This window comes from Pelobates fuscus, chromosome 2 (genome assembly GCF_036172605.1).
Source record: "Pelobates fuscus isolate aPelFus1 chromosome 2, aPelFus1.pri, whole genome shotgun sequence".
NCBI classification, from domain to species: domain Eukaryota; kingdom Metazoa; phylum Chordata; class Amphibia; order Anura; family Pelobatidae; genus Pelobates; species Pelobates fuscus.
In genome coordinates this window covers 398,604,606-398,629,437 of record NC_086318.1, presented here as the reverse complement: position 1 = coordinate 398,629,437, position 24,832 = coordinate 398,604,606, and the positions used below count along the sequence as shown (strand labels likewise).

The 24,832-nt window shown below is 41.1% G+C and overlaps 1 protein-coding gene across 3 annotated transcripts in view; it reads right to left on the bottom strand.

The window, feature by feature from the left end:
* Window positions 1-180: 180 nt before the first annotated feature.
* TRERF1 (transcriptional regulating factor 1) overlaps window positions 181-24,832 on the bottom strand; it is a 170,927-nt gene continuing 146,275 nt past the window's right edge. For 2 of the 3 annotated variants that reach the window (XM_063443880.1, XM_063443883.1), the window contains 7 exons: window positions 23,133-23,236; window positions 22,493-22,568; window positions 11,564-11,652; window positions 10,436-10,549; window positions 4,008-4,187; window positions 2,435-2,643; window positions 181-1,261 (listed from right to left, as the gene is read on the bottom strand). In XM_063443880.1, the coding sequence (XP_063299950.1) occupies window positions 934-1,261; window positions 2,435-2,643; window positions 4,008-4,187; window positions 10,436-10,549; window positions 11,564-11,652; window positions 22,493-22,568; window positions 23,133-23,236 (1,100 nt within the window). In that variant the 3' untranslated portion in view covers window positions 181-933. The remainder of the gene's footprint in view (window positions 1,262-2,434; window positions 2,644-4,007; window positions 4,188-10,435; window positions 10,550-11,563; window positions 11,653-22,492; window positions 22,569-23,132; window positions 23,237-24,832) is intronic. The other variant, XM_063443881.1, reaches the window with a different exon arrangement.

Below are 24,832 nucleotides of genomic sequence, written 5' to 3'. Positions count from 1 at the left end.
GAGCTATGGTGATCTAAAACCCAATGTGCACATTTAAGGCTACAATACACACAGATAAAATATCCAACTCACCTATTTTTTTTACCTTAATTCTGCCAAATCAGAAGTCAACCCACCAAAACGGCTTGTACAATCATAAAGCCCTAAGCTAAAGATTCCAAGTAGAGGAAGCCAGACATTTTCCAAATCTTTTCTTACATTTTTGATTTCAAGTCTTGTCTTGTAAAAGGCATGCTAACCTAACCTCTCAATTACCAGTTACCTCGGTCCTATGAATCCAGGGAAGACTTGTTTCTAAATCTCAGAGGCACCTAGGATACCATGTTGCCAGCCCAAAGAGATGTTACCTTCAGGGCAGCAAGAAATCAAGTTAGGAAATGCAAACTGGAAACTAACAGTCACTGATAAAACTATGAGACTAAAGTGAGATATCTGATTTTTTTTCTTTGTTTGTTTTTCTCTTTTCACATCCAGCTATGAAAATACTCAACTTTAGAGCACATAGACTTGCCCTTATAAATGACAGAGAGGTAGAAATTGGCATTTAATGTGTTGATCCAAACAAGCTGAACCTATAATTCTGTTAAGGATCCATAAAAAAAAAAAAAAGAAAAAAGTGAAATGACCTTTAAGTAAGGCCAAATTAACTAAGCAGTGCTACTCTATGAAACACACCATGTCACAGTACCCTGTTGAAGCAAGTGGTTGGCAGTAAGGCAACTTTGGACACCAGTACCATTTCTATCACATCAAGTATGGGCATAATCCCTTAAAGATACTATTTGTATTGGTCTGTTTTGATCCTAAGAAGGTTGTGCCTGTCAATAGTGTCACAGTCATGCAACCGATAGAACTTGTACAGCATTCTTTAGACTTCATGCAATTTCTCCCTTCATCTGCCAATGGGTAACCAAAAGTCTTTAGACATTTTCCCTACAGATCTGCACCATCCTGGAGTAAATCTACATCCTCGTCATCCAAAAGGAGATCCGAGTGCATGACTTCTGTCTCCTCCAGGACATCTTCTAGATCCTGGGCAACATCATCATCATCAAAGTCTTGCTCTATGGTTTTAATCAAGCTGAGGTGGTCGAAAGGAAGCAAGCTGTGTTCGGCAGGCATGTTCCTATCTATGTTCCTAGCGATGGCATCGGCCATCTCCGCTGCCACGGCAGCTTTCTGTGCTTTCTGCCTCTGCTGTTCCTCCTGCTGCCTGTGCGTTTTCATGTGAGCGTTCCGACTTTTGATCTTCAAAAACACCCTAAATTAAGGATCACAAACACAAGTCTATTAAATTCCAAATATTGAATTTTATGTTTATAGTACACATGAAAATGTGACAATTCAAAATGGCATGTCTTGAAGGACGTGTTTAAACTTTGCCTTACCCATACCTCCAGTAGATGCTGGGCTGTGGGTAACCAGGGTCCCTTAGTTAGAACTTAAACTGCTCAAACATAAATTAAACTGAATGGAGGGACAATGCCAGGAGGACTCCACGCATTATAACTTACAGTGTCCCTTTAATGTAATAAGGTTCCTGTTTCTGCTTCCTCCTTGACACCCTTAATTTCCCATATAAGGGTCACTTTAAGCACAGTGACAGCCTGTACTTAAAGCATAGGTTATGATGCAGAGAGTACCCTGGTCCCTGTCTCCCAGCATGTTTGCATGCTGCCTGCACGGCTGTTGAGGTACATATTGCACATGTGCGTGTGTGGTCAGGATATCACCTACTTATCAGTTTATTCATCAGCTCCACTCAACTTATGGAATGAGTGGAATTTCACTAGGTGGGTAAACAGCTTATCCCATGTATCCTAGACATGGCTAAAAACATAATGGCTGATTGGTGAAGCCTCTTCCTGTTCTAGGAGAGATCTGTCTACTGTTTCTGCCCCCAGTTAAGTTTTAGTGTTTTTCTCTTTGAATAATTTCTAACAGATTGTATTGAACGGATTATCTGTACAATGCAATGAGTGTCCTAGAGTGTCCATTTCAAATAAATGTGTGACACACACTGCCTGAGAAACGAATCTGAAAACCAACGGGATAGTTTAGGTGGTTTTTAACATCTGCTTTCCCAGTGATTGCCAGTCAGATAAAGGCCGGTCGTTACCCCTGAGTAAATAAGAGCTTACTGTTGAATATTTCTTATCCATCTTTGAATTCTGATTTAGTTGCATCTCATAAGAAACTTTAAATGTAAAGGATCCTATACACCCATGTAGGACCTAGCTGGTTGGCTGAGAGTGTAAGCTGATCGAGCTGTAGGGGTTATGGTGTTTGGAGTGTTCCATATATCCCCATATAATATTATGTCCCATGAAAGTTAATATGTAATTAATACACAGCTGGCAATTATTGTCATCTATTTCAATGTAATCTTAATTTTCAAATGTTAGAGGTTTTATAAAAAAAAGGATTCCCTTACTTGCCACACACTTTGCAAGGGAAAATTGTAGCTGCATCTGTTTCGCCACTGGTGGTGCTATGTGCCGGAGAGCTTTTCATGGAACAGTGCCCACTTGGAGTGCTTGATTTCTGCCTGGATGTAGGTGTGACTGTTAATATTCTGGCTGGTACATTTGTTCCTCCATGAACACGCGCATGGCCATTCAAAGCTTGTCTGGAGCAAAATACCTGCAATTACAGACAGTGGTGACATCAAGTTTCAGTATCAGAGGCTGTCACGACAATGATCAAATCAACGAGATCACACTTGTAAGAAAATCATATACATGTGGCATTTTGTTTGCACCTTTAATCTATTTCATTTCTTTCTTTTAATATTATTAGGTTAGACAAGTTAAAGGGACACTATAGTCACCTAAACATCTTTAGCTTAATGACACAGTTTTAGTGTATAGATCATGCTTCTCAGGTTTATACTGCTCAATTCACTGCCCTTTAGCAGTTAAATCACTTTGTTTCTGTTTATACAGCCCTTTTCACACCTCCCCTGGCTATGATTGACAGCCTGCATGAAAAAAAACAAACAGTTTTCACTTTCAATCAGATGTAATTTACCTTAAACAATGTTGTCTCTTGCTCTGTAAATTTAACTTTAATCACATACTCTTGCAGGATCTTGCAAGCTATTAGCAGGGGATAAGGAAATCTAAATTAAACATAACTTGCAATAAAGGAAGGATAAACTTTAGATGACTCTTTACAAGAAGTGTTTATGAAGGCTGTGCAAGTCACATGCAGGGAGGTGTGACTAGGGTTCATAAACAAAGGATTGAGCAGTGAGGCTGCAGGGGCATGTTCTATACACCAAAACTGCTTTATTAAGCTAAAGTTGTTCAGGTGACTATAGTGTCCCTTTAAACTGTTTAAAAATGAAAGTAATCATATAGCAACTACAACACCAGTAAACACTCAAGTCACAACAATAACGTGTGGTTGTGCGGTTAGCAGAGAATCATGGGAATTGCAGTTCAACAATTCGTAGGTGTATGGTTAACAGTTGTGAAATCACAAGTCCATTGAAAGTACTACATTACCCACGACTCACCGACAGCCTCCCAGCACCATAGGTTGCAAACCCTGACCTTAGGGAAAATAAGGAACTTTAAAAGACGTACAATAGATGTTTAAATCAATATTTCTTTTGTCAGCAACCAGTGCACTCCTGGCTAATCCTCTGTCATTCAGACCAATTATTAACCTAATTTACAAACAGCTTCTAACTTTATATTTCATAGCAAGCACATTTTATTGTGGTAGGAAAAACTTCTTGTTTTATTTCCACCTGGGTAAAACCACATCATGTTTTAATTGTCTGGAAAAAAAAGAACCTCTAGAATCCAAGTAAATTTAGTAAAAGTCCGCTCTACTTTATAATTTTAGTTCAGACTGCAATGCTATTCAGATACTCTCAGTAACTGCAGGTTGGGGTGCTACTGTCATTAATCGACATGATGAAGTCGTTCACATTATTCTGTGATGTGTCAACATGGAGACAGACGGACCATACTAGGAAAAGTTGCATTGCAACTTACAGCTCCACAGTTGCCCATTTCACAGATGAACGATCCAATAGGTGGGCCGAGATTCTGAACCACCGGTTGATTCAGATCTGCTGTCTGCAGCGGTTCTGGAGATTTTAGCACTTGTTCAACATCTTCTTCACATTTTCTTTCTTCCAGATCTTCATCCTCCTCTATGTCATCAACGCTCGTCTAGAACAGAAAAATAGCGAACATAGATAGGCCCAAGTATTATTACTGTGTACATACTTGAATGTCTAAACAGATTTACGATTTACTATTTACTAAAAAGAAAATTAGAAGTGAATTTCAGATTTAAGATCAAAATAGCTGAAATGGGGGGGCGGAGCCTAGCTTCTGAGCTGAGTGGACGTGCCTAAACCAAGCTCCTGCACAAACTGCCTGTTTTCGGGGGTGAACACCCCAATATTTGGCACAGATCCACTCTGAGGGGTTAGAGCCGCACTGGGGACACCCGGACACATCTTTGGACACCCAATTCATTACTCTGACCACCCGGGAACCCAAGCAGCGGTAACTGAGGCCTGCGGGACGGTGTGCAGGGGAGAGACGGCCACTCTCCTCTCCCCCTACCTGCTACAGGATCACCTCAACCCTCAAGTTTTCTACACCCCCCCCCCCCCCCGGGACCGGTGGGGGATATCCCGGTCCTCGCTGTGAGCCCAGAGCGACCCACTTACAGCGACACCTCAACTGTGTACAAACTCCTGGGCCGGCGACACACGAGGCACAGGTAAAATGGCGGCAGAGCGACAAATACGACAGCGAAACCAGCCCGCAACCCCAAGGCAACACGCTGACAACAGCGACGATCTCGGGAAATGCCTTGATGACATACTCACAAAATTCTGGGAGAAACTGCAGAACCGTGCTATGAAAGGGCGGCAAAACCTTAGGAGAGGAGGTGAGAGGGACCACAGGCAGCCGACAGAGAGGGAGACACCCTCGAGTGCAGCACAGGACCACCCGCTGACACCCCCTCACCCTGACACACCACAACCGCCCGAGGACTCACCTCAGCAGCCTTATCAAGATCCAGCACGCAGCAAGAAGGCATGCCTCTCGGGGAAACAGGACCAGATAACGAGCCGCAACTCCCCGCGACGGGCTGCCACCGCAACTCCCACCCGATGCCATAATGAGCAACAGAAGCACAAAAGCCGCTTACATGCTGGGACTTCTCGACATCACCAAGCTCGAACTGCGGCTACAGCAACCCGGAAGGCACGACCCCAGCGGCGCAGACAGCAAAGACACAACCCTGGACTGGCTGACAAGAGACCTGCTCCGGCACAAGCTGAAACGGGGCCCGAGTTTCCCGACCGGGAGGCTAAGGGACTAAACACACACAAGGACACTCAGGGACTTTTGCAGCACTCTACCGACCTCCTGAATTCCAAAGCTGCCTTGGGGGACAATCATATACCAGCAGCTGGCGTGGGCTAAGTAATATTGCAGGACTCAATGCTTGACCGGCTTGCACAGGCCGTTAGACGAACAACACTTGACGGACTTTTACACATGACCTTGCGACCACACAACTACACGGGCAAACTAGACCCTATCGCCCACTTACATCAAGCCGACATGCCAGCTTGCCTAGCAAACAATGTGTTTATCTGACTGCTTAGCTGTGACTTTTCATGAGTAACACTACCTTTTTGTTCTTGCATTTAAAAGGCCCGCTTTCAACATTATTCTCAGAGAGCCACGCACATGTCCAACTGACCCAGATAACATAACTTACATAACGTTACATTAGGACATGGACAACAAGTTTGAGACTCAGTTATTTAAAAAAAAATGTGCAAGACTATCGTATACCCTGAAATCGTTTGTATTTCATAATTCTTGTTACGCTGTTGGGGCATAGCAAGAGCGTTTGTTTAACCATTGCATAACAAAAATAAAGAATTAAAAAAAAAAAAAAAGAAACACTCCTTATATGGACTTAGGGACGGACTTCACAGCTGCTAATGTTTATCAGTAATTATATTTATTATGCATGGTATATAAGAATGTTGTTAGTCTGTCTTATGTTATGCACCTGAGGAAGACCTATTGGACTAGGTCGAAACGCGTTGTGCTTTATATATTTTTTATGTTCTAATTAAAGTATTTACCTTTTACTCATCTGGTGATCCTGGTTCCTGATTTTTATACAAAGAAGACTCCTGACGTTTTCCAAGGGACCTATATTGCATTACCTGCACCAGATTGACAAAACTGCTTTAAAAGTTTAGAGCCAACTCAGAAAGGCTCTAAATATTGTGAGTTTTCCAAGTTTTTCTTATACTTTATTTGGTCTGAGATGTACTGCCCTATGATGGTTTTTTATATTTACAGAACCTAGGGATTTTCACTTAAGACTAAGGATATCATTCATTGTGTGCGCAACCACCGCCCTCTTTCCTTTTATCCTTGTATGTAAGTGTTATACAGTGACTATACACTTGGGTGGTTATCTATGTGTGCTGCACTGGTTTTATATATGATATTTTAATACATTATAATTAACTGCTAGCGCCATCTTATATCTCTGTTTTTTACTAATAAAATAAAAATGCCCCCCCCCAAAAAAAAAAAAATAGCTGAAATGGAAAACAATATCTAAGTTAACTATACTTTAAGTTTGGTTACTCTGACCTTAAATTTTAAATTCACTTAAAATTCTCTCTTTAGTGAGCAACCCTGACAATGCATTTATATTTAAAGTTCAAGGTACAGCGAAATACTCGTTGCAAAGGTTTGAGGCAACATGTTATGCTATTTTGTAACGGACAGCTACAAATCAAACCTAGCAGTGTAAACAGCACATATCAGTTCCACTGATTAGGAACGGTTAAGAATAAAACGATTTTAATTATACACTTGCAAAACAAAAAGGAGTGTCAGTGAATTGTTTATCCATCTCTATGTACTCTCCCTGATTGGATGTCTATGTACGAATGTCCAGTCGTACGGTGGGAATTTTCCAAAAGCCACTCTTCCCAATATTGGGGCAATTTGAGTATTTTTATTCTAGTTTCTGCTGCTTTGTAATATCATGATAATGTGTACAGGGTTGCTGAATTCTGTGCAGGAAATTATATGGTTACTTCCTGCCTTATTTCCATTCCCTTTGATCAGATGTTTTAAGCTCTGAAATCTGACGGCAATTAAAGTTCTTTTTTCATAGAACAGTATTTCCCCACAATTCCACTTCCTTCTGTCATTGACCGCAGACAAAGGTATTAATTTACGTTCTGAAAAATACTTTCTTCACAGGTAGACTTGTGGCGTTTTTTTCGAGTCCCACCTCTTTAAACTAAAATTGGTAAGAAAACAGATTCATTTCACAAGACACAGGTAATGAACAATGATCAGTGATTTCTAACGTGGCACCATGATGAATATGATGTAAAATATTTTTCCCAAACATCTAAGATGCCCACACTAGCCATCGCTATATGATGTTTAGCTATCAGGATTGGTCAATGTAGTGTCCGTTTAACTCTACATGTAGGAAAATACTGTAGGTTTGTGAACACTGACTACTGCCTGATTGTGTTTTGGTTACACTAGGAATCTTTCATTACCTACTGACCATCTCAAACTTCAGCTTGCTCCTCTTTGATCAAGCTTACTCTATTATAGCTGTTCTATCTTTCTGCCTTGTTTAGGAGAAGTGAGGTACCAGACCCATTTCTCCCTTTACAAATGTAACCATAGGTTAAGGGGCATACATTCCCAAAGATTTCATGTGGGTTTCTTTTTATAACAACTGGACCCCAGGACATTCTACAAAACTGGAGACAAGCTAAATGGACCATTCGTCATTATATACTTTGATATTATTATCAGGGCCGCCATCAGGGGGTGACATCCTGGATGGTTGTCACAGGCCCGGCGGTCCTGGGTGCCCCGGACTGTACTGGTAATGCTCTGTGTGTCCGTACCCCCGGCCCTTCAATGAGCTATATATATATATATATATAGGGGTTACATATATATATATATATATATATATATATATCTTTGGGCCTTGCTGGCTTCACATTGACCTCCGGCACTCTTGCGAGCCGTGGCTGTAAAGCGTTGCCGCGGGTTGCCACGACAACGCTCCGCTACACAGAATGCATGCCAGGCTCGCAAATAAGTTTTGCCCGGAGGGGAAAGATGAAGACTGCAGGGTCCCTCTTTGCTGGCCCAACCAGCTGAGCCACCGACTGGACCACCAGGGAATCCAATGTCTATAGGTAAGAGGCAGGGGGGGGAGGGGGGAATACATTTTTTTTTTAAATTGATCAAAATTAGAAGAAAAAAAAAATACCCCACTGCATTTGTCAAACATAAAGACATCCACTACACACACACACACACACACACACACAAACTGCATTCACTCCACAAACGCACACAACATCTACTACACAAACACACACAGCATCCACTACACAAACACACACATCACATTCACTATACACAAAGGATTCACTATACAAACACACCTCAACTACACAAACACGCAAACTGCATTCACCACACACACACTACATCCACAACACAAACACACAGTCTGCATTCATTATGCACACTCTGCATTCACTATACACACAAAAACTACATCTGCTACACAAACACACTGTATTCACTATACACACACACACTACATCCACTACACAAACACACATTTTGCATTCACTATACACACACTACAACCACTACACAAACACACACTCTGCATTCACTATACACACACTACATCCATTACACAAACACGCACTCTGCATTCACTATACACACTACATCTACTATACTACCATACACTCTATCCACTACAGAAACACACTCTGCTTCTAATACACAAAAACATAAAATCTGCATCCACTATAAACATGGCATCCACAACACACACCACGTCCACTTTACTCAAGTACTTTGCATCCACTACACACATTCTACATCCACTACACACACCAAATTCAGTGCACACACACTTCTTCCTTATGGGTGGACTTAGGCTCGGGGGCAGGCCATGTGGGCAGGCTTGGAGGTGGGTCTCAGGGGTGGGCCCCGGGGGCCCCGACTTTGGGCTGCGTCAGGGCCCCCAAAATGTCTGATGGCAGCCCAGATTATTATTACTATTATTATTACGTAGTTGTTTAGTTTGAAAAAAAGAGACTAAAGTCCATCAAGTTCAACCCCCAAGCCCATTGTTTAATGCTGTTGATCCAAAGGAAGGTATACCACCCCCACCAATAGTAGCCATTTCCAATAATGAAACAAAAAGAGGGAAAATCCTTCCTGATTACACAATGGCAATCAGATTTTTCCGTGGATCAACAACCTGTATACATACAATTATATCCTTGAATTCTCAATTATATTTGGAACAGGTGAATCAAAACTCATTTTAATACACAAAAGCACCTTACAGCAGACCGACATCGCATACTGTTTCCTAGTTTGTGATCTATAATTGTTCCCAAGTTCTTTCCATGTAATGTTATCCCTAACACAAACCCACCTAATGTATAAGTGGCTTGTGGGTTCCTTATTCCAAAATGCATGACTTTACATTTCTCGAAATCTCATCTGCCACTTGTCTGCCCAGTCCCCCAGTGTATCCAAATCCTTATGTCATGTTCAGACTGTATTTTATACTTTTGTGTCATCTGCAAACACCAACAAATGACTTCCAATGCCCCTTCAAGATGATTTATAAACATATTAAAGAGAAGTTGTACCAGGAAAAAACACTAACCAATTTTGTCCAATTTGAAAATGTTCCATTTAGAACTACTCTCTGTACTCTATCTTTAAGCCAATGTTCTATCCAAGAACACAATTTTTCCTAGAAACCAACTGATTTTAATTATACTAGTAACCTTTTCTGTGGACCTATATCAAAAGCCTCAGCGAAATCCAAGCAGATCACATCTACTGGATCACTCTGACCTATATTGCTGCTAACATCTTATAACTAAGAAATACATTTTTCTCTATAACGACCACACTATGCTGTTTTTGCCACATTGGCATACAAATAGATATATATCACCCAAAAATGAAAAGTCAGGCATCAAACAAGAAATTACGTTTTTTAACTGACAACACGTTCTCACTAACTCTTCCATACATGAACAGGGAGTGTTACATTTTGGAATTTTATATATCAAGGATGGTTAAGGTTAAGACTGGCTAAGCATCATGTGAAATGCAACTCAAAATCTAGTGAATTAAATTCACACTTGTGAATCCTGTGGGTAACCAACTGCCATGAAACATGGGATGTCAGTCTGCCAGTTATCGAGCAATGTTGTAAGAGACAATAGTTGGAGAAGCAGATGTTGCTGTGTACTGAGGTTGGGTTATTTCTACTAATTTTTTTATGTCAGATATGTCATGTTAATGTAACTGTCTTCAAGTTAATTTACCGTGTCTTCTTCATTAACTTCAGGAAGTCTGGTTCTTTGCCTTCGTCCCATGCGTATGATCTTTTTCCACGTGTAGTAATACTCAACACATTGTGACACAGTCTTTGACTTAATCTGCAATTAAATCAGAAAGCCAATAAATGCAATATTAATTTGATCATTTGCTGGATAGCATTAAACACTGTAATGACTTGAATTGCCCATAGGAAAGAAGCAGTTACGGTATATTCTTATTGTATAATACTTGGTATAAAAATATTATCTCCTTCCTCCCACAGACATTGTTGCCATATTATTTATTTTCGTTGGCCACCCATATCCTACATTACGGTGATAAAATGAGTTGGGTTTAGTTGGCCACTCTTATGAAAACTTTTGTTCCTCAAATCCATGTATTAAACAGAAGCAAAATACAGAGAAGTATTTTGAACCAACACATTATATGTATACAAAAACTTAATACACATTATCAGCTATTAACCCCTTAAGGACACAGCTTCTGGAATAAAAGGGAATCATGGGAATATTTCCGTCATGTGTCCTTAAGGGGTTAAAAGGGACACTCCACTGTAAAATAAAAAAACAACAACACTATTTAGTAGATATGTCCTTAATTAACTCATGCATACATTTTATTATGCATTCTTCCATTGGGGTATACGTAAAACAGCTTGCTAAACCTGCAGTTCACTTATCTGCTGCCTTTGCCAGCCCTCCCCTTCTAACCCTGCCCAGACTTTCTGTGGCTTTCCAATCATAGACTTCCCAATTCAGCTCAATGAGAAGTCTTTGCAAGGCAGATGCTCTGGGCATTTGCTGCCTCTTGAGCTTAGCTTCACTGAGCTAACCAAACCAGGAAGTGACAGGACATTTCATCTGACTGGCAGCTGGAGGAAGAGTGTAAAAGTGGTCAATTTCTATTGAAATCTACAGTTTTTTGTAAAATGAAGAAAACAGGACACACTCTTCATACATAAAGCACTTTAGCAAGCTGAAGTGTTTTGAGGTCTGGAATGTCCTCTAAGTATGACCTACAAAATAATATATTTTCACAAAAGTTCATCCCTTGTTTGAATTCTTTTCTACTCATCATGTACATACTAAAAGAAAATGAAATGAGATTTTTACCATCTTTTGGACATGGAAGAAATCTTTGCTGCAGGTGTTTAAAGCCTTATTAAAATTCTTCTTTTCAGCTGAGGTCCACTTATCTGAGCCTGAGATAGAAAAATACATTTCAGTTTGTACCAGAGGCCTCCGACATCTTTAAAAGTATGTTAGCCACCACTTTGTTCCTATCAAACATTATACTAATTACTAACCTATTATAAATATATTAGAACTGGTGTATTCTATCATCAATATTGCAATAACCGTTGCTCTTAAACCAGCATTGTCAGATGAAAATGTTTTCCCATAAATCATTTTAAAACATTAGTGCAAACAAATTAATAATATTTTGTATCTATCCAAACTGAACCATAGTTCGAGTGGAATTACTACTTGACCACTTGAAATTTAGATTTTCAGCATGGAGGTAGCCTTTTTGAATTTATTCAAGACTCTCAAACATTCAGTTACAGTTACTTTCAGAGAATATCAGAGTATATGATTTGCAGAGCAGAATTCTTCTGTACAGGAAATCAGAAATGTTTCCTTGACCTCACTAACGATGCTATATACCCAAAATGCCAACATGTGGATGGAAACCTGTTTTTAATAAAAAAGGAAATCCTGAGTATATTTTAACATGATCAATACAAGTTATATACAGCTTTGTCATTATGTGTTATGACAAAGCCATTTACATTCATGTATATGAAATAATTATATGTATAGATACCACTAAGTTGTTTTAGAAATGAGGCTATATATACTGTGATACAGTTGGAGTCAGATGGTCAACAACAAAACTAGTATTATATTCATTTACAGAATGTTCATTTAAGCTTGAGTCCAAGTGTACCGCTATCAATCAACTGGTAGATTAAGCCCCTCCCCCTGGGCATGCATAAATGGGGTACTGCTGGGGGTCAATTCATACGATACACAAGATCCAGCGCACTCACTTATCCACTAAACAGCAACTTCAATGATGACAGATTTTACATTTATATTATATGATCATACATTGCATAAGCCATATATATATCTGCTGTGATGGATCACTGTTTTATACACAGATAATTACTCCTGATTCTAAGGAAACAGATCCTTTTGCTCAAGAAATTTAACAACCGCTGATGATTTGACCGTGGTGGGTGTAATCAGTGAGATGCTACGGATACCCCTCTATCTATAGTAAAAAAAGGCTTCCATGTTGAATTACCCATTACCTTTGAGACACACTAAGAAAGCTGCAAACAAACCAAAACAGACAGATCGCAAGTCAACAACCAAAAATTACATTAAAAATGCTACCAGTAGGTGGGCGGGGCCTGACAGCCAAGATGGCCAGACGTGTTTCATCTCAGCTCCTGCCCAACCAAGCTAAATATAGGCTATTAATGCCCTATACCACAGAGAGCACAGCCTTAAGTGAGCAGCAAATGGGCACTGTGAGAGGGAACACTTCGAGCACACCTGATTATAAAGGCTCAGCTGAGTATACGCGATGTCCGTCTGTGCAGCCTACCATGCCTGACGGCTCGGTGAGTGGGGGGTGCGGCCGATCTCCCAGCGCTGGACCCGCATCAAACATGAAGCCCTGCAACCCCCCCTCTGGACCCCGCTGAGGGAACTACCCTCCATGCACCAGCGGAGTCTCCCATCGACCTGAACACACCAGCACCACGTGGCAAGCCTAAGATGGTCGCCGTGCATGGGCTACACTGTCTCCTGAAGACTCGGAGAGCCAGTGCTGGCAGGCACGCTTCAATGTTTGTTTTAATAAGATATGCCAGGAGTTTTGGGTTCACATTCAGAACTGAACCCGTATCCCTGCAACATCTGCTCCGCCGGAAGACCGGGCTTCTGAGCAAGACCACCACCCCGGCAAAGGTCTGAGGGCACAACAACCCCGCCAAGTGATGGAGAAGCCGTGGAGTGATGGCATGCGGCTGAGCTTGCCTCCCAACATTGAACACCCAATGGTTGGCACTAAACGGTAGCCGCGAAAAGCTCTTGATGGTAAGAAGGCAAAGGGGAAGAAAGCCCACCTCAAGCTTGTCCACTCACATTCCAAATCGTCCAACACCTGCTACTGCCTTCCTAAGCTGGAGGCCCGGATGGGGATAACCCCGACGCCCATCCCACACCCTTGGATGGAGCAACATCGATCTCACGACCGCGCTAGTGGTGCAGAGAGTGAACGCAGCAGTGAGAACTGTACATGGGCACTTGTTGAGGCCTGGGGCCAGCTTTGAAGTGATGGGACTCTGCCTCATTACAAGACTCCCATAGCCACTATAGGTATTGGGTGAAGGCTTGATGTGTCGATGAAGGAGATGTGCATTGCTGCTCTGTCCAGCCTTAACTGCTACTCCCTGGGTTTATCTAACCATCCTGGTGATTGCCACCATGGCCCTACTCACTTATAGTTACTAGCAGTTACTGTGATGTAGCCTGTTACAATACAAGCAAGTTCAGCATGTTTAATTTCATAAGTACCTACCTTGTCTTTCTCATATCTGGAGGGCTTTCATTGTTTCTGATACTATCTCTTACTATACGATCAGACAAGTACACCTAACATGATATACTAGCCTTCACTCTTTCACTTCCAACCTAGTTCAGGGATAGGCAACCTTAGGCACTCCAGATGTTTTGAACAACATCTCCCATAATGCTCTTACACCCATAATGCTGGCAAAGCATCATGGGAGGTGTAGTCCAAAACATCTGGAGTGCCAAAGGTTGCCTATGCCTGGTTTAGTTATTACTCTTAGATTTTTCTGAGACCTAGTAGACCATCACTTGGTCATGTCAGCCCTTCATGATGTTATCTTATATTATCTTGGCCATAAAAAAAAGTGCCAATGTTTCTGATACCATGCCAATATTATCTCTGTTTTTTAATTGCTTGCAACTACTGTCGTGGTATCGCAAGCTTGTCTGTTATCACGTGCACTACAAAAATAAAGAATAAAATTAAAATGCTACTAGTAACAGGTATAATTGGAAAAAATACTTGATTAACTTGTTATAATTTCTGTATAACCATAATGTGAAGAAAGCTATTACCAACCATCACAAATACAATATAATGCGAGAACAAACTTGCACAGAAATTGAAGAACCCAATTCAAACACACTGTGCTAGCAAACAAGTCAAGTTTTCATTTTAAGTTCCTTTTAGAATATAACACCACGGTAGATTATAATATAAACATGCAGCACCATCAAAGTTGTTTATACACATAAAAGCAAACATGTAAAACCAACGAGCTTCCTCTTGTAATAACTAACAAGCACTCGAGCCTGTAAAAAATAAAATTAACATTCAAAACATGATAGAGCGAGATAAGGTGACTGGGCTAATCTAATAATGATTGCAATCATAATCTACCACAACGTGTAACTTCACTCTTCAGTAACGCCTCAGAGATTAATATCACGGCTTGAATCACAGGCAAACTGTACAAGAATGTTGTTTTGAGAACACCTTGCTTTTGGGTAAAATTACACATTTTAGAGAAATGTAACAGTATCTGTGACTGGAGAAATCAGGGCTCTGTAAAAGCAGGAATTATACACTATACTTTATAAGCATAAAAAAATTAAACCTGGGGGGCGTGACCAGCTGAGCACCTAACCAGACGTCTATCCACAAGGCTCCGATGTGACCCCACAATAAAACAACTCAGGCCTCAAAAATATCCAGTCTCAGACTTAAATACTCATAACCCACTACAGATGACACAATGGGGTGCAAGAAGAAGAAGCAAAATCACTCTGAAAACCTTCGCCTACCAGATATCAGACTCTCTTTCGAGAGGCCTACTCACCGGCACTGCCTAAGATGGCGCCCAAGGCCCATAGTAACCCGGAAGCCTCTGAGAATTCCCACAAGGAGAAGGAATTACTTGCCTCTCTACGAGCCAGTGGAGGGTACCAGTCCTCTGAGTCGGATGAAGACCCAACTCCATCCACCAAAGGTGACATCAAGAGGCTCCTAATTGATCTGAGAAAATTCTGAAAGGCCAACCTTTGGGAGGCCCAAGCCGAAATTGGAGTGATCCATCAAAAGATTACAGCAGTAGAAGTGATGGCGACAGTCAGCTACAGGAAGCACAGTGCCAGATTAAGGGGCTCACCCAGCAGGTCCACCACTTAAGTTGAGCAGTGGCCTCACTAGAATCCCAGAGAACGTGGGAGGAAAGGCGCTGCTGCAGTTTTTCTGGGGACTGACCAGATCCATGGGTATTAAGGGGTGCACTGATCCCCCACGGATAACAACAGTGTTCCGGGTCCCCTAATCTGCGGAAGTAACAGGTTGTCTGGTTGAGGGGTGTAACAAGGTTAATTTATAAAATTGCTGATTTCTATTGAAATCTGCACTTCCTGTAAAATGAAAAGAAGTGGACACACTTTTCACACAAAGTATTTGAGCAAGTTAAAGTACTTTAGGGGTAGGGAGTGTCCCTTTAACCTTTTCATTTCAGCACCTTAACCTTCCTTACTCATCTCAACACCTTAACCTCCCTTACTCATTTCAACACCTAACACCTTAACCCGCCTTACTCATTTCTACCCCTTAACCCCCCTTACTCATTTCCTTTACTTCCAGTTATCTTTACAAATTAAATAGCATCAATGCTATATTAGATTTCTAAACCAAAATCTAGACTAGAAAATATATGTCATATAAAGCCAAAACACCTCCTTTTTAGCTTTTAAAAATAAATGTTGCCCCCTAACATTTTTTTATATCCTACATTCGTGTATGCATTCAGATACATGTATACAGTGATTTACTGGTATCATCATATTTATTTAGATATTAACAACACACTAAAAACAAAATCAATATTAACAAATATAAAATAAAATCCAACATATGCGACTCAATAAGTCAGGAAGCTAAACGTAGCTACTGACATCTTGTTAAATTAAACTGATTAAAGCACACTACCCATTAACCATAAAATGACAGCCAGATCAAATTCAACACTAGCATATTTAATTATCATAAGTGCTAAGCAATGTGCTGCTTGCCATTCTGTCACTCAGAGGGTTACGGTATTTTTTTTTTTTTTTTATTTCATCTACTAAATCCAGTGATTTCATATCAAAATCTGTCAGATCGTTAAAGCGGAACAGTTTCATAACGTGTTTGCTGTGGCTTATAAATCAAGTTTTTAAACCAGACCATGTCATTGTCACTGACCACAAAGCAATTAAGAAATGCAATGTTTCCACAGTCATACTTTCACAGAATACCACAATGTACCTTCACTGGGAGAGCATGTCTTTCAGAACCAAATCAATGGCCCCAGAAAGCAGGAGGCTGTAGGGTTTCATTGGAATATAAATAAAGACCCATCATTTCCATCCTTTAAATGCAAAATAAGGGATTCTACTGTTTTGGTACCACTGAGAAAGGGGGGAGAGTTCTAATAATGGAAGGCTGGGTCAGGCTCATGAAGGGAGCACTATAGTCCACTTTGAGGCAATAATTGGCTATTGCTCTATATAAGCCTGCAGATCTATCTGAAATGAGTTTAATAGACATTTCAGGAGTATAAAGGGTGAGAATGCATAGGGCAAATATTCTGCATGATAGAACTGTGATACACACTTGCATCTTGGATTAAAACTCTTGTCTAACAGCTTGAAGAGTTAACTAAAGAAAAAAAGACAGAGGTATATAACCATTAAAACCTTATATAGGTAGATATGCCGCATAAAAATATTTACATCTGCGGGGGCGGAGCTAGTAGCACAACGGAGTAGTCGCACCTCTAGGAGCTCCGATTCAAACTTACTCTAACCAGGGCCGTCTTTAACCTTGATTGGACCCTGGGCAAGCATTTGTTTGGGCCCCCTGGATCCTGCCATCCCTCGCCCTCCCCCGAAACTTTCACTCTCTGGCATGCAATCACGCCCTCCACCCCAACACAGTGGCAGTACTAATGTAGACAGTGCCCTGGTGCAAGACATTGTTTTGAGCCTTCCCTCTAGCGCAAGAGCAGAGAAAAGATAGATCCTCATCTGTTGTACAATTCCCACGATGCTATGCCAGCTGGGGATCTACCATTTGACCATTCTTGCAGGGCTGTATTTGTGAGCAGTGTTTGTGCATTTGAATGTGAGCATGTTGTTGTATACAGTATGTGTGTGCATGTAGGGTGTAGTATTGGTGTTTAAGTGTAGGGATGTGTTTCTATATACTTTTTGAGTTTGAATTCAGGGGTGTGTTTGTGTGGTTGCATGTTGTGTTTGAATGCCTTGATGAATGATATACATTCACAGATATACATACACATTAGCACACTGATACATGCAAACATCTGGACACACTGACAAAGACTGGCGTATACACACACAGCCACATACATAAATACACGTGCACGCACAGAGATAAAGACACTGGCACATCCACACACAGATACACACTTACACACACTGACACAGATATATACACGAATACAAATGTATTTGTGTGCAGTGTTGGCGTAGGAATGCTGAGATGTATGCATTGTCACACAGATGCACTCTCACACAAACAGTGATACACACAGGAACACAGATACACATGCAGTGGTGTATTTGTGTGCATTGTTAATGTTGGAATGCAGGGTTGTATTTGTGTGCAATGTTAGATGGGATGTATGCATTGCCACATGCACAGATACACACTTACACATACTGTCACTCATACACACACAGGTACATATACACACTGACACAAAGGTACATGTACACTGAGACAAACACAGCCAGATAAACACACACTGACACACAGCCAGATACACACTTACACACACAGTGTCAGATATACACACACAGTCAGATACAAACACTGACAGATACACACACAGCCAGATACACACACACAGTGAGATACACACACACAGTGAGATACACACACACAGTGAGATACACACACACACACACACACACAGTGAGATACACACATACACACACACAGTGAGATACAGTCAAATACACACACAGTCAGATACACACACACTCAGATACACACACACACACACACACACACACAGATACATACACACTCAGATACACACACACACAGCCAGATACACATACACACATACAGTCAGATACACATACACACACACAGTCAGATACACACACACACACAGTCAAATATACACACAGTGAGATATACACACACACACACACAGATACACACACAGTCAGATACACATACATACACACACAGTGAGATACACACATAAACACGCATAGTCAGATATACACACAGTGAGATACACACACAGTCAGATGTACACACAGTGAGATGTACACACAGTGAGATATACACACACAGTCAGATACACACACACACACACAGAGTCAGATACACACACATACACACAGAGTCAGATACACACACATACACAGTCAGATACACACACACACAGTCAGATACACATACACACACACACACACACACAGTCAGATATACACACAGTGAGATATACACACACACACACAGATATACACATACACACATACAGTCTGATACACATACATACACACACAGTGAGATACACACACAAACACACATAGTCAGATATACACACAGTGAGATACACACACAGTCAGATACACACACACACACAGTCAGATACACACACACACACAGTCAGATACACACACAGTCAGATACACACACACACAGTCAGATGTACACACAGTGAGATACACACACAGTCAGATACACACACACACACACACAGTCAGATACACACACACACACAGTCAGATACACACACACACACACACACAGTCAGATAAACATACATACACACACACACAGTCAGATACACACACAGTCAGATATACACACAGTCAGATATACACACATACAGTGAGATACACACAGTGAGATACACACACATACAGCCAGATACACATACATACACACACACACACACACACAGTCATATGAATTCACATAGTTTAGCCACCCTCCTTACCTTTACAGAAGTGTGTCTTCCCTGTAGTCCAGTGGGAGCTGGATGGCTGAGACTGATGGGAGTCTTCGTCTTGGTCTGTACCTCCTCCTTCTCTCCATGTATGTCTAATCCTCCCCAGCGGCACTCTGTTAAATGGGAGGAAGTGACCTCACAACACTTCCTCCCAGCAGGCCGGAAGACAGGGGCTCGGTCAGGAGCTCTCTTAAAGGGCCGGGGGCCCTGATTACATCACCTGCTGCAGCCCACTGGGATATTTCTCAGTATCCCGGTGGGCTGTTCAGACCTGGCTGCGGGCAGGGGGCCCACAGGGCAGCTGCTTTGGGCCCTCCAGGAGCAACTGGGCCCGGGGCAGCTGCCCTGTTTGCCCCTTGTTAAAGACGGCCCTGACTCTAACGGACCCCTGTATGTTGGAATCTGAGCCCAAAAGACCCCACAAACCACACTACTGACGACAGGTAGAACATGGGCCGAAAAACAAAGAAGGCAAAAGCGGAAAAATGCACCCACGGCAGGGACATTGGAGAAATGATCTAAAATGGCGCTGGCGGATGACTTCTCCTCGTACTCCTCGGAGGAGTTTGCCACGGACCTCATGGAAGAAGCGTCATTCAGACCCACGCCGGGCCGCAGCACTGAATCCAAGACAACAGGGGACCCGGTCACTGCGGACCAAATTAAAAAAATGTTGGTGGAGCTACGCAAGGATCTGGTGGCAGACATGGCCTACTATAAAGAGGCCATGGAAGGAGCAGCGTCCAAAATCATCCAACTGGAGGCCTGCTTGAGCAGCCATGACTCCACTAACCAAGGTCGAACAATGAGTGGCAGACCTGGAGGAACGGCAAAACACTACAACAGACCGGCTAGACGCACTAGAGGACCAGAGAAGACGATACAACGTGAAAATCCAGGGGGGTACCGGAATCGGTCAACCTCACTGAACTACCCCACTATGTCAGGCGTTTCCTCGGTGTCCTGCTCCCACCAAAACAGGTGAAATCCCTGAAGTTGGACGGGTTGTTCCAGCTGCCAAAGCCAGCACGGGCTCCTGCAGCCGCAACCGAGGACCTCATACTGCGATTCCAGTCACTATCGGATAAAGCCTCACTCCTGGCTGCATTAAAGGGTAAAACTCCCTTGATGTTCGAGGGCGCAGAACTGAAAATTTTTCCAGACCTCACCAAGAGCACCCTTACCTGGCGGAAATCATTGCAACTGCTCCTACACCACCTCCGTGCCAGAGAGACTCCCTACCGATGGGGAACACCGAGGGCTGTGTTTTTCACCCACGGGACTACCCACAAAGCCCAAAGCTATAAGGAACTGGAGTCACTTCTGACATCAGCAGGCATACTGCAAGCGGCACCAACGAAAGGAACAGGACTGTCCTGGCTAAACCCCGCTAACATACGGGAGTTCACCCCGAGAGAGCTTCAGAGAGCATCGCCTGCTAGGCACCCACTTGAAACACTAAAGGTCACCCAGATCAAGGGGACATTGCATTCCACCATCCACGATGAACATATCCAGTACAGTTTGAGACTGCTATAATCTATTTTATTTTTAATATTCCTTATGTTTCTTGCCGCAGTTTTAGATTGGTTGTACCTTTAATTTTATTTCCTTGTTGGTACCTTTAATCCTCTAGCGTGGTCCATCTGACTGCTAGTAGGATCTGCCACACATACCCTAACAATCCCCTATGCAAGCATAACGAGTTACCTACAAACAAATGAAAGCTTCCACACTACATGACCACAGCTAGGCTCTCACCTATATCGCCCAACCACACTCGATTATCCTCCTCGAACCCCCCCACTCCCTCCCATGCCAGTTCATGGACGAACCCACTACAACGCACACTCACCCAAACTGCTAGGCAATGCGTGATCCCCTATGTGGTCAACACCTACACAGAACCTAACACTGCCAACACACCCACACAGGGTACAATGGCTGATCTCCACATATGTCTCTCATATTGTAAATTTTAAAGTAAAATGTGTATTGTTCACAGATGCATATCATTGCTTTGATTGTTGATGCTTAAGCGGGCAAGAGCTGTCGTGGCATTGCTTGCTACTATGTTTTCTATTTGCATGAAAAAAAAAAGAATTACATATTTTTTTAAAATATTTACATCTATATCATTATGATTAGGCGCTGCATTGATTTCTTTTTTGGTTACAAAAAACAAAACAAAAAACAACACAACCCAGAAAGAAGATACCCACACCTCAGCATCCCCTGCAGAATGTACAGCTTTCATGGAGAAATAGGATTGACTGAGAATGGGATGTTCACTGAATTCCAAACTGTAGAGACTTTAAATACAAATGACAATATGTATGCTAAAATACCCAAGCTATGCCTATCGCCACATTAGGAAAATGTGTCCAAATCAGATATTTTAGCCCATATTTCACACTCAGATTTTGATTTGGAGTTTATAAAATAACTCTTAGAGTTCTCTCCTTCTCTGATTTCTGATAAAACAGAATGATCTCGGGGAGAATATTTAATATAAGGTATTACAACCGATAATAACGTTTTTGCACCTGCCAGAAATTTGAGAGGGAATGGTCTAAAAATATTTTCATGTATAACTTGTATTAGACCATTTGACTTAGACGCTGGGTCGTTACTGGCAAATGCAAATGATAAAAAAGTTACCGGCCACAGTCCATTATACCAAGGCTTTGTATCAGAAAACTTGGGCTCTCTCTTCCCCACAAGGTTTTACGGAGAAAAGAAAACTAAGATACACCAGAACCTTTTTTTCAATAAAATTGCATTATACATTGTCTCCATATTACATTCAGAATAGAACTCTGGCGTGTCTCTTTAAAACTAGAATATGCCTGCCTCTATTAAGAAACAGTGAAGTACAGCCTGTGCAAATAATAAAACCGGTCAAAAGTATTCTAAGTTATTGAATGCAACATACCTGCATAGTGGTAATTTGTCAGTGAATGGGATTTCAGTTCTGGAGATTTTTCCAGAAGTAGCATCTCCAAAGCAGTCTAAAATACAAACAAACGATACACATTGAATTTGAATAAACATACTGACAGCATGGTAATGAAAATATAAAAAAATAAGCAAAAATACACCCCCCAAAAAAGCCATGTATTTTATTAAAGGAAAATTTGCAAATTTGGTTTTCATTTTATCACATCACATTATTCATCTATATGCCCATACTATACAATTTTGGAATCACAAATCACAGTTTGGTGGGTAAAGTTCATATTTTTAAAAGGGGCCTTAAGAGGGTCAGCATAAGCACCATAACCACTGCAATGTGTAGTAGTAGTGTTGCATAACCCACTTGCCCATTTGTAAAATACAAAATATAGTTTAGAAAGTTAAAAGCCACTTCACAAACGAAAGCCAGGAAATTAAATAGTTGTCTATTAAATACTGTAAAATTCTTATAGTGACAACAATGTTTATTTTACTGAAACTGCCTTATAATAAGGCAGCTAAGCACAAGAAAATCTATGTGAGAGATATGTCTGTCAATCTGGTAATACTGAGATAGACGCATTGATCTGTACCCATTGATAGCCTAAGTAGGTGCTTACCAAGATGTTACCATTTGCTTGAAAGAGGGTGTGAAGGGCATATTCCAGATTTGTTCCACCTCCGGGCATCACGCTGGAACAAGACATACTCAGAAAAACGTCCACTGGGGGGAAAGACACATATTTGTGAGATATATAATTATTAAGTTCTGTATAAGAATTTTCTAAACACTATGAATAAATATAGAAACTATAAAAGAATGTCTAAACAATGGCCATCAAACATCTGTAGCAAGGCACATTGTTTTGTCTCTTAAATCAACAATTGTAGGTCAATGTTCTAAAAGTGGGTCAATCATCACCGAGATATATGAATGTTCTTATATCAGATGTACTCTTGCACCTTAGGTGACCAGAGACAAATGTTAAATTTGATCCCTCATTCTGAACAAACTCTATCCCACACACATGCACACAACCAAACATCTGGAAGGGCTATGGTATATATATATATATATATATATATATATATATATATATATATATATATATATATATGCATATAGATATGTCATATCATTGGAAAAGTATGGAAGCACCAGATACCACAAATGCATTATTAACAAGTTCACAGATGTTCAAACAACGCTGGTATGAATTGGTGTGACTAAGGAAGCACATTTTCTCTGCCTTAGCCATTCCTACCGTGGGGACATTGCTATGGGTGGCCAGGGACCTTTATTTAGTTTCAAACTGCTAGAAAGTGATTTAACATGGAGGGACAGTGTCAGAGCACTGCAGGCACTTTAACCAATTCAATGAGATAAAATGGTTATATTTCTTATAGTGTCCCTATATACAATCTCCAGAGTTCAATCAATCATTTCAAGCATAGGGTTAACCATTTTTGCTTTTTAAATGGAGAGTTTTCTCACTGAATCAAAGCATGGTAATTTTAGCTGATTTTTCAGCCTCACAGTTGACCTTAAATTATCTCCCCTTATTGTGTTTTACATCATGGTTCCATTTTCTACATGAGTGAGATTACCTAAATGGGACTCAATTTCATCGTTTTTCATTTCATCAACCGGTGACAAGATTTCATTTTCTAATTCTTATCCATCTATTTTTGCTCACATCAGTTCTATCCCATTTATGAACCTGTCCAATTTATGTTCAGTTCTGTCCCATTTATGAACCTGTCACGGAGACCTCATGATATTTTTGTTAAAAGCTTGTAATTTCCAAATTACTCAGTGATGGTTTTTATGGCACAAAGTCAAGGTTTAAGGGAGATATTGATATATACCAACATGGCATATATAATGAAAATTATGTGATAAATGCATTCATGATTTTCAACATCTAGTGGAACCCACAATGCACTGTTAGGCAGTGTTGTACACTTTTTAAAGCAAGTTAAAAGGAATCTTTGGGCACCATAACAACTTCAGCCAGCTTACCTTTAACCATTCACAAACAGTTTTACCACAAAGTCTTGAATTTAGCGCCATTTACCTTTGCCTCATGTCCTTCCGCTTCTCTCTGATTTTATAAAGAGGAAGCTTTGAATAGGGGTGCTAAGCCAATCAGTAGGTCCCAATTGATAAAAGCGGCTTGAGAAAAATATGTATGTTTCTCAAGTCATTCTGTGAACGGGGAACTACTTCTTGGCTTAGAGGGACAACTGACACTCTCAACCAATTAGAGACGTCCCTGTCCGAGGCTTACACTTTCAACAATTGAAAAGAATCAGAAGA